This window comes from Copadichromis virginalis, linkage group LG12 (assembly GCF_057382275.1).
Source record: "Copadichromis virginalis isolate Kocher_CV1m ecotype Utaka linkage group LG12, C_Virginalis_male_GT1.1, whole genome shotgun sequence".
Classification (NCBI taxonomy): domain Eukaryota; kingdom Metazoa; phylum Chordata; class Actinopteri; order Cichliformes; family Cichlidae; genus Copadichromis; species Copadichromis virginalis.
Window position 1 is genome coordinate 41,457,240 of NC_140629.1, and position 11,856 is coordinate 41,469,095.

Consider the following 11,856-nt stretch of genomic DNA (forward strand, 5'->3'; position numbering starts at 1 on the left):
TGCTTTGTTTGTTTTGTATGTATTTCAGAATGAAAATACTTTAATAATCTCTAAGAAAATTATGTGGGTTACACTTGTGTAGAGACAATAGCAGTAACAGTCTGAACTAATTAAATAATACAATACATGTAAGTATAACCCACTCAATGTTGTACACCCAAATATACACAGATAGCTCAATTATAAATATAAGGAATATTTTAAGGTACAAATACGTGATTGACTAAAATGCATATGGTTGATTTTTCATTTTTAAGCCGCAATAATCACTTGCATTATTTCTTGTACGTCGCTTTGTGACCACTTCATTTAGGTCAGTCAGTTGGCAGAAGAGGAAACCCACCTCAGCCTGCACGTGTGCAGATGGCTTTGGACAAGGAGAAATGGCACACCAACAAGCCCACTGTCAATGCCATCTTGCAGGCCTGGGTTGTTCCGCAGCCCAGTATACAAGACAACCAGTCCCTCATGTCTTCGATTGCAGAGCAGAAGTGGAAGGGCCTGGCTTTGCAAGACTTCGGGGAACGGAAGGGCAAAGGTAAAATGCACACAACATTTAGACAAATTGCAAGTGAACGTTTCTAAGAGCCCTGTCATGACCGATGGTATCTTTCAACTTACAGGTGTGATCGCACTTATGCCTTTCCACAAAGGGGATATAGTGTGCGATTACCACGGGACATATATCACTGAAGCAGAAGGGAAACGGAGGCCCCAGTCGGGGTATCTGTTCTTCTTCAGGGACGAGTGTGACCGAGGGATGTGCATCGATGCCACTGCATTCCCCTGTGCCTGTCATCCCGACATTGACACCTATGGGAGGCGAATGAACCATTCCCGAAAAAATCCAAACATCAAGCCCCAGAAGTTTACAATGAACTTCCCTGCAGGACCTCAGGAGACAATACTTTTCATTGCCCTGAAGGACATCGCAGTTGGTGAGGAGGTGTTATGGGACTACGGGGTAACTCGGAAATCTTATGGTGGTGAAGGGGAAGACTTGGAGTGGCTGGACAGCTGACTTTCATTTTATCTGTTCTTTTCCTATTCTCTTTGCATGGGCTTTTTTATGTAGTGATTTTATTCTTAAAAAACACAGCTGTTTTTACATTGTCTTGCATGTAATTTAAATGTGGTTTGAGGGTTTTTTGTTTTGTTTTGTTTTGTTTTAATTTACGTATTGAAATAAAGTGTGATGTTTCCAAATTTCACTCTGCTTCATATTGTATTATTTACGTTCACTGTTTCGTGTTTTATTGTGAAAGTCTTGTGTTTCCATGTTCAGGTGTCTGGTTTTGCTTCCACTGTGGCTCCATTTTAATTTCTCATTTGTGTTCCCCGCGTCTTGATGCCTCCTGAAGAGCATGATGATTAACATAGCCAAGGTGATTATGAAACACGTCAGGTTTACAGATGAATAATAACAATAATAATAATAAATGTGAGATACTAGCTCTACATGAGTGTCTCCTGCAGTTAATATGTAATACACAGATGAAAGATGAGGTGAGATATCTAGGCATTATCTCTTGTCATTTGAAAGATTAACTACTAACAGAAAATAAGAATATCTCAATAATAGACTTAGAATTTTCTATCCTAAGCCAATTTTAAACAGGTGCCTGCAGATTCTTTGGGAGAATTTGGACAGTCTGTCTGACATCTGCATTGACTCATATTTGTTTAACAGCCCGGGTCTGCGCTCAGGTGTCGCACTTTGGATAAATAAGATAAATAAGGAGACCAAGGCCCTGTACAGGCTCTTGGTAAATGCATTGAGGAAATTAATGACTGGTTGTGCCACAATTTTCTCCAGCTAAACAAAAACAAAACTGAGGTAATAGTCTTTGGCGCCAAAGAAAAACGATTACAGGTCACCAGAGAACTTCAATCTATACATCTAAAAACCACAAACCAGGCGAGAAATTTGGGTGTAGTGATGGATGCAGACCTAAACTTGAAAAAGAAAAGAAAAACACATTAAGACAATAACAAAGTCAGCTTACTATCACCTCAAGAATATTTCAAGGATAAAAGATCTGATGTCTCAACAGGACCTGGAAAAACTAGTCCATGCATTCATCTTTAGTAGGCTTGATTACTGTAACAGCATCTTTACAGGTCTACCTAAAAAATCAGTCAGACAACTACAGCTCATTCAGAACTCTGCTGCTCGAGTCCTCACTAAGACCAAAAAAGTGGACCACATCAGTCCAGCTCTGAGGTCTTTACACTGGCTGCCTGTCCGTCAGAGGATAGACTTTAAAGTTCTGATGCTGATCTGTTTTGATTTTATATACTGTTTTGTTTGTTTGTTTGTTAATTAGTTAGTTTGTTTCTTTGCTTGTTTTAATCTATTTTAAATCATGCTTTTTATTTGTTTTTGTTTCTAATGTCTCTGTAAAGCACTTTGAATCACCTTGTTGTTGAATTGTGCTATACAAATAAATTTGCCTTGCCTTGCCTTGAGGAACTGCCCCGGTCTTTATTTATAATTCAGTGAGCGTTTGTTCCTTAGATTGGAATGTGGAGGTGTGTGTGTGTGTGACAGACAGACAGAGAGAGAGAGAGAGAGAGAGAGAGTGTGTGTGACACTTGCTGTGTATTTAAAAAACAAACGCTCAAACAAACCAAAGAGAAAAAGCTTACATGTTTTCAGTTTTCAGTTTTATTTGTCATATGCAAGTTAGCACAGGGTCAACATTGCAATGAAATGTGTTTGACGAGCAGCAGTCACTCAGCAGCTTGATACAGTAGGAGAAAATATAGGAAAATAAAATAATAAGAAAATAGAAAAATAGTAAGGAGCAAAATATTAGAGAGACATGGTAAAAGAGAAAAGATGACTAAATATATATGTATCTATAAATATATGTACACTAGTGATTAAATAAGAAAATCTTGAAAAGAAATATGACGGGAGGGCAGATGGGATATTGCACAGGAATGAGCAGCAGAAAATTACAGTATTGCACTTTTAAATATAAATATCAATGACAATAAAGTGGAGTGACCAGTGCGGATTAAACATTACATGTATTATGAAACAGATGGTTTGGCGACAGTGGTCCAGGTAAATGCTACATGGACACCTGATCAGAGGACAAGGGCTTAAAAGGTGTCTGTGTGTCTGTATGTTTATATAATTGTACATATGGAGGAAAAATTTCCTAAAACCATACTTGAAATCATAACTAATGCACTTTATAAAATAAATACCTAAAGGTTTTTCAGAAATTATTACATAGAATAACATTTGGGACGTTCAGTGGATGTCGTTCACTGGCTCATTCAGTCAGTGTCGTTGAGTGGGTGTCGTTCACTGGCTCATTCAATGAGTCGTTCAATGGCTCATTCAGTGAGTGTCGTTCAGTGGGTGTCGTTCACTGGCTCATGCAGTCAGTGTCTGTTAAGAAATATAGTCTAAAACACTTCTTCAGTAAAGACTCAGAGAAGAGAAACTTCTTGCTAGCAAAAGTGCAGTCTCCAGAACTGAGAATAAGACAAGGTACGACCTCTCTCATGCTCCTAGGATGTGGGGGTGAACATCCTAAAATGTTACAGACCTCCTAGGATGAGACATTCTTTCAATATGCCACCAACTATATACTTGTATATTTATTATTTATATATTTACCATATACTTCTACACACAAATGATTACATGCAGCATTCTACCATATGCAAACTTATATCATTAGCACTTAGACCCCCGGAGAGCAGTCATTTTGGTTTTCTACCTTAGACCCCTGCGGAGTCATCATTTTGCGTTTCTACCTTTAAAAGCCGGAGAGCAGTCAGTCAAATGCTGGAGTCGTTCATATGTATATTAGGTCGTTACCTAGGAATTCTGGAGGGAGGGGAGTGGGGGTGAGTGATTGAGGGGGTGGGGGAGTGGAGTGTTGCATGATGTCTTGGAAGCGGTTTCGTGCCATAGTTCCAATTATCTGTGGGTTTCCCAGGTTTGCTGACCAGCAGTCATTTACCGATGGAACCCTGTAAACCCCCTGCAAGATGACAATTGCAATAAATGCCATTAGTTCAGGGAGGTCCATGAACCAATGAACATGCTCCATGCACCACTCAGCAGGCCATTTGTAAATATGTGTACAAATGGTTGGTTTTTTGTACTGTTTTCATCAATAAATGTCAGCAACAAAGGACATACACCCATGTGTGTTGATTTCTCCCTAAGATGGCAAACTGAAACACTGAAACACTCCACTCCCCCACTGCTGCTAAAAGCGGTGAGCTTCCTTTTGTGTTTCATCTTGATGCATTCTCAATCATCCAGGGAAACAAATCTCCAAAAGTCACCAACTTGGAGTGTTTCAGTTTGCCATCTTAGGGAGAAATCAACACACATGGGTGTATGTCCTTTGTTGCTGACATTTATTGATGAAAACAGTACAAAAAACCAACCATTTGTACACATATTTACAAATGGCCTGCTGAGTGGTACATGGAGCAAGTTTTGGGTGGCTTGCGACCTAAAATCCAAGTACACAGATGCAAAAAAAATCAGGCCACTGTGCGATGTGTTCACTGCTACAGGTACACATGTGGGAAATGCAGACGACAGATACCGTGGCAGTGCCAGGATTGTGAGTGATTGCTGAAAATGTTGAAATGTACTCACTCACTTTTTATCATTATTTGTAAATATGTGTACAAATGGTTGGTTTTTTGTACTGTTTTCATCAATAAATGTCAGCAACAAAGGACATACAAAGGACGTGTTGATTTCTCCCTAAGATGGCAAACTGAAACACTCCACTCCCCCACCCCCTCAATCACTCACCCCCACTCCCCTCCCTCCAGAATTCCTAGGTAACGACCTAATATACATATGAACGACTCCAGCATTTGACTGACTGCTCTCCGGCTTTTAAAGGTAGAAACGCAAAATGATGACTCCGCGGTCAATTTAGCCAATTTAGCTTCCACTTCCACCATTTGACTGCTCTCGGGTTTTATAGGTAGAAAGGTAGAAGCCTGGGGATGCTAGTGTTAAAAGATTATACTGACTACTAAGCACAATTTTCCTAATAACAGTGTTGTTGAGTGGGTGTCGTTCACTGGCTCATTCAGTCAGTGTCGTTGAGTGGGTTATTCAGTGAGTGTCGTTCAGGGGTTGTCGTTCACTGGCTCATTCACTGAACGACATTCATTTCCTATGGCGGCAACTTTTGACTGGACCCTATATAAGGGGAGGAGTGCTCAGCTCAGTCATTCATGCCCTGAAACTCAGAGGAGCAGTGTCTCTGGATTTATGACCACAGCGTCTTGGTTAACTAAGACACACAACTTTTCTTTTTTTATCTGCTGTCTTGAAAGACTGTATTTACAATACAGGTAATATTTTTGGCATATTCTTAACTGTTGCAAATTGCTCTTTCCTGTTCTTTACTTACTTGATTTTAATGTGTTTTACTTACATGATTACACTTTTTTTGTCTTTCCTGGTTTAACAGTTTTTCAGTTACATTGTTTCACTTCTTTTTTACTTACCTGATTATACTTTCTGTTCTTTCCAGAACACAACAGCCATGGAGGACGTTGGTGTCGAAAACATGAAGGGTTTGGCGGATGCTTTCGCCAGATCTAAAAGCGTTGAGGATTTCCTCCTGGACCCCAACATTTTCATTCCATTGCAGGCAACGACAGTTGAGGATCCAACGAGACGTGTTTGGAGTAAATTTGATTACGACGGAGTGGTGGTTGAACTAAAAAACTTGGAAGGCCTGCATATACCCTTTTCTAGGTTGAACATGGCACCCTTCAAAATGCACCAGCTGAAAAACTCCTGGCACACCATAAAGAAACACTTTGACCTTAGTAAGTTGTCTGTGGAGGGCTTAAAAGTGCTGCGAAAGGTAAGAGGCTTTGATTTTGCCTACCTGGACGGGGGATTCAAGTTAGAAGCTATAGTAATTCCCAAGTCCCTTGTGGTGGTGGACAGAGTCTGTAAAATGGCTGACTATTTACCAAGACACACGGTGGACCTTGTTAATGGCATCTTAACAAAATTTGTTGAGTTGCTCAAAGACCTTCCACTGGAAGACCTGAGCAGACCCACGCTGCAGAAGACCATCATTCACAACAAGGGGAGCATGAACGTATTGCCACAGGATCAAACGTTCGTACTCTCCAAACTGGATGAAGCGAAGAGGATGTTGCCGGAGCATCCAACATTGGAAGTCCGGTTCTTTGTCTATAAATTTGGACAAAAGACAAGGGACCCCTTTCATTTGTGGGAAGTAGCTGACCCTGACGAGGTTGTGCGATGTTCTCTGCACGTGGCCTGCAACCTCATACCACTGGACCCTCACACCACACTTTTCTGGTCAAGAGCAGGACTGGAAAGGATGTTTGGACCCAGAGCTAGGCTCTTCACGTCCATGTCCATGCACGAGTGTGTTAACGTGCAGACAGAACTTGACCAGCACCCACCGGACATCTTGCCAGCTTTGGCAGAGATTGCCACTAGGCCTAACGTCACCTTCTGGCAAGTTTATGTGGACAGCCCACACACTCATTATATGTCCACATTCCGGCACCCCATTAGTGGATTGATCGTCACTGGTGGCCTCGGCCACCCGAATTACGTTCAGGCGGTGGCCACCAGAGCTGAGGACTACTACATCCACATGATGGACTTGGCCAGGAAGGCAGCAGGTAATTATAACCTGAGAATAGAGATCGTGGAGGGGATAGAAGGGAAGGAACTGGCAGACTTTACAGACATTGTTTATGCATGCTCATTCTTCGACTTGAGTGCATTACATAAGTGCCTGACGGACTTCCCCCTCGTTGTACCCTTTAAACGGGAACAGGAACAGCCAAGCGTGAATGAAATACTGTCTCGCTGTCTAAAGTATATGGCTGACCAGCTCCGGCAACTTGGGGAGAAGCACACAGGCAAAGGCGGCTTTCTCCCAGTGTGGAAGGCATTCCAGCTGGAGCTTGCGCTGGAGGAGGCATTATACGGGCACCCCTTGTCCAACATGGACAGACAGTACTCTGCAGCACTCGGGACCAGCTCGCTGCACGAATTCAGTGCAACCAACATGCGGGGCTTCATGGGCCTGGGTGCAGCAACTGGTGCAGCTGTTGACGACTGCCCACCTCCTCTGGCACACTGGACAAGGGACACACTCCAGATGAAAAGAATCGAGAGGCTATTTGCTCTCACATTGACTCTCGAGTGCGAGCCTTCCGTGCTGGGACCTGAGCTTGTGAAACTCCTGCTGAAAGACCTCTTCAGGAGGAACGACGGCATCTTCATCTCAGAGCTGCAAGGGGAAAAATGCCCAGAGAATCTAAAGGGACACATTAATCTGGCTGCACTGACGGAGAACCTGGCCACCAGAGACTCCTTCCCGACCCCATTCACCTTTGCCCGGGCGAGGAAGCTTGTTGAAGGGGAAGGGAAGAATGTACAAGAATGCCTGAGAGCAGGATTCCTTGAGCTGAAGGTCAGGTGGTTCCCAGACATTAAGTACCGCGACATAAAGGGAACAAGGAGGGCTTCTTGGAACTTGATTGATTATGTAGAGATACATAATGAAGACAGGGAGCCTTCCATCGAGTCCCAGGCCATGGCCATAGTGGGAGATGTGGCCATGGAGATGGAGCGCCGTGGACTGTGCTACGCCAGGACCCTTGAAAGGTACAGAGAGCATGGAATGCCATGGCTGGCGCAAGTGATGAAGAGGATTCCGGGGAAGACTGAAAAACACACACGGAACAAGGTCTTGGTGCTGGTCAGCTCAGTGGGACTTATCATGAATAAGGATTTTGTGTCATATGAGAAAGTGAAGGACCTACTCCTGGAGCTGAAGATGACACAGGCAGAGCTCCAAAAGTACAGGATCCTTTCAACGTCAGTCTGTGAAAAGGTTTTCGGCTTCACTCTCTATAAGCTCCACTATGACATTCTTTATCGAATGGGGAACCCAAAACCCCATGCGGAGAAAAAGTTGCCTCCAGATCTCCCCCTGGAGATGGAGGAAGAGGATGCACCTGTACTTGAAGAGGATGAGGAACCTGACCTATTGCAGACGAGAGCTGTGTACATGCCCGCTCAAACCAGCAGACACTGGACACAGCAGGAAGAGGGATTTATCAACCTTGATCCAACAATCTCCACTGGCGTGGCGTACAAGGAGTATGTCGGACAATGCAAAGCAGCAAGACTACCTGCAAGGTCGTACAAGGGCTTTGGGAGAAAGCGAAGAGACCTTCTCAGGGATGCATAGGCATACAAGCTGATTTCCTGTTCTAATCATGTCCTTTCTTTATTTTGACTTTATGCTTAGAACTAGCACAGTAGGACATATTTGTTTATCTTTTGAATCCACTTTAAGACAAGTGTGAATTTGATTTCTGTTGTAGTTGATCTTGAAGAAGTGTGATCTCAGTTCATTTTGTGGTGTTCACAAGTTCCACTGTAAATAGAGGTATTTAAAATAAAAAAAAACCAAAAAAAAAAACCACCCCTCACATGGACTCTGCCTTGACGTGGCGTGAGGGCTTACGTGTCCCTCTGGGACACAACCAAAGAGTCCAGCAGCTGATCAGCGACCAGCTGAACCTCCAGGCCATAACAGTGAAGGACAGAGCAGTATACTTCCTGTCCCTCACCCTCCTGTCACTGCCTGGAGGTTCAGCTGGTCGCTGATCAGGTGTTTCTCTCCCTATCACTATCTCTCTCTCCAGGGCGGAACTGATTACGGGTTTACGCCCTCGGGCCAGCTCTCGGAGGAAGAAACACCTGTGCCTCGTCAGTGTGGATTGCATTTAAGCCAGGAAACAACGGTTGTTTTTCGCTGGATTTGTAAGAATCGCGTAAGTGAAATTCTAGCAAGTGTTTTTCCGTGTCGTTGTGTGTTTGAAACTAACAAGCGTTTCCTTATGCGCAGACCCTCTGGACTGTTTTCCCTGGTGTTCCCTGAGTGGCGAGTGTTCGAGTGGATTCCTGTGATTGTTTGGAGAGAAACGAGAGTTTTCCCCTGGATTTCCCCCCGGAGCCATGCCCGTTTCACCTTTTGTATATACACTTGTTGGACACTGTACGTTAATAAATTCTCTTGTGTGCATCCATCCCCGGAGTGCAGCGCGTGACTCCAAGTTGCACACCGTGACGCCTTCCCCACAAAGTTACCTGAATACATACCTGTTCACCAAGCACACACCTACCTACATACTTACCTGGTCGTAGCGAATACTCACCTGAATACTGTGCAAATGTTGAATAATGAAAATTAAAACAATTTGATCAACGTTTGTTGTTACTATTTATTAAATTTTATTTTCAGTTGTTCATGACGGGACAAACAGTGTTGGGGGAAAGAGAAAGATGAGAGAGATGAGAGAGAAAGATGAAGGAACAGAAAAACTGGGCAACAGGGACAGTGAGAAAGGACACAAAAGAAAAAAAAATCTCCCGTTTTTGGTTCACATTAACTTAAATAGATATTTTTTTGAAGAACATTTGATTTTTTGAAAGACAATTTAAAAAAGAGGAAAAGAAAAAAAGACTGGACGCCATGGAAAACGGCTGGACTGTGGTGCACTATGGCCGCCGGCGCCAACGTGACCGCCAAGTGTTCTGGGACGGGTACGGGTACGCTCCTTTTCCTCTCGGAGAAGGGATTATCTTCCACAACCTAACCCTAACAGTGTACAGTGACTGATCAGGCAGTACAGTTTTAGGAACCTTTTTAACTGAGGCAGGATGGCATTTTGGTTTTTAATCAGAATCTACCCTTCAGCCAGAATTCATTTAAAGAGCTGTGGGAACAGCTACCTGTGACTGAATCTCTGTCCGTCAGTTTGGACACTACCTCAACCGTGAACAGCAATACAACGGGTCATGATGAAACCTGGAGGCCAGATGACACCATGGAGATGTTTCAGATCATCAATGAGCAGCAATTAGCTGAAAACTTTGGTGAAAATCTCTTTGAGCTGCCAAATGACATTTTGCAAAAAGACGGCATTACACCTGCAGCCTCCACTGTTCCGGTTACGACAGATTACCCTGGCGAATGTGGGTTTCAGCTGAGATTCCAAAAGTCTGGAACAGCAAAATCAGTGACTTCAACTTGGTGGGGAAAATGCAAAGCAAACGTGTGGTCGCAAATTTTGAAGCCACCCTGATAACCTTCTCCCACCAACGATGTGGAGATCCAAGCCTTTTAGATCCAGTTAAAATCAAGACACTTAAAACGATGATAAATGCAAAGACTGGTAACAGCGCAAAGAACCATAAAGCAAGAGAATTTTTAAAAAACTATGAGAAATAAACTAGGCTCTGCCCATGACTCAATCTTTGCCTCTCTTCCTACCTCATCTCCTCTAACTCCATCTGCTGTCCATCTGAGAAAAAGGCACAATTTGCTATTGCATTAGTCTATTATTTAAATTGTCCACATTTAACAATTCTTCACCTAATCCACAATAAAGTAATGATAAAAACTGTTATGGAACCTAGAAATTGTATTTGTTATTGTTTTTATACTTGGATCTGTTGTGCCAAAGTAGGTATCCCCGACAGAATTTGTTTCCCCTGTGCTGGGAGCACGCAGGAAGTACTGATGTTTTCATTTTGTGAAAAATTAGTATCGTTACATTACCATACAACAGAAAATTATATATATATATGGAAAAGCCGACGTAGGACAGTTTTCCAGTTTCATTGTACTACTGTACTATGTATGACTGTGCAATGACATTAAAGAGTTATCTCATCTCACGGGGTATCAGATGGGATTATTTTAATAAAACATTAACATTTTGGCTGATAACTATTTTTATTCTCCTGTAACTTTACTCTAAAAAGAGCTAAATCCTCTAAAGTTTCAGGAGTAATGCGTCATAATAAGAAGTGTTTGTGAATGAAAAATCAGCAATGTGGGATACTGTTTGTCCGTGATTTACACAGGGGGAACAAATTGTGGCAGGATCAGCCTGATATTATTTGTATCGCACTATAACTTCGTTGTATAAAGAGCTAACATCTCAAAAATGTCAGGAGTAGTTAGTCATTATGAGAAGTGTTTGTAAAATTTGCCACCGACATCCATGTGATCAACAACAGACACACGTCATTGCCCTTCGTGGTCTAAACCAATCAGAGATAGTCAGGGGCGGGACCTCTGGAAATGTCCTTGGTCCAGCTGAAAGTGCAGGTGGATAGAGAAAGGTGAGTAGCTTGAATGAAGCGATACCGATTCATTAAATCCTGAATTGAATGAATATAAATGTATTTTACCAGAAACGCCAGAGTCTCAGGCTAAAGCTCACAAAACTATTTCAACAACAACCAGCGAATGAGAGCAGGAAACGGTAAACACAGAGCGGACCGGCGCATCAGAATTAGCTTAGCCGCCGTCGGGGCTGAAAGCCAAAAGCTCACTAATTCTGATTCGTCGTGTCTGAATCGTCTTTACGTCTTTTTTGCGCAAGATTCTGGGCTGCAGGTTTTGTCTCTCTTCAACCAAAATTCACTAGGCCAGCAGCAAAAGAAGAACCAAACTATGCTTCACATTTGATAAATATCGTCGTTAATTCCCTATTACTTTTGCTGTTTTGCTTCCAACACGATAAAAACCACAGTTCATGCACAGCTCTCGCTCTGTACTTCAAGAAAAGTTTCCCATCTCAAACATCTGTTTTCCGCATTACTCATTCGCTTATTACCCATCAGTCTACCGTTGTTTACAGCGCTGGCGGCCGCTGTCTTTTCTTTTCTTTGTACTTAAATGACCTCGGACAAGAAAGAATAATTTCTGCTGTTTAATACTGAAGAAATGTAAACTTTTTCAAATTGGGTATAATTGCAGAATATTT

General features: G+C 42.6%; 1 protein-coding gene across 1 annotated transcript in view; it reads left to right on the plus strand.

The window, feature by feature from the left end:
- LOC146697874 (uncharacterized) overlaps positions 1-1,211 on the plus strand; it is a 3,317-nt gene extending 2,106 nt beyond the window's left edge. The window contains exons 8-9 of the mRNA XM_085476660.1: positions 314-538; positions 624-1,211. Of these exons, the coding sequence (XP_085332786.1) occupies positions 314-538; positions 624-1,021 (623 nt within the window). The 3' untranslated portion in view covers positions 1,022-1,211. The remainder of the gene's footprint in view (positions 1-313; positions 539-623) is intronic.
- Positions 1,212-11,856: the final 10,645 nt, after the last annotated feature.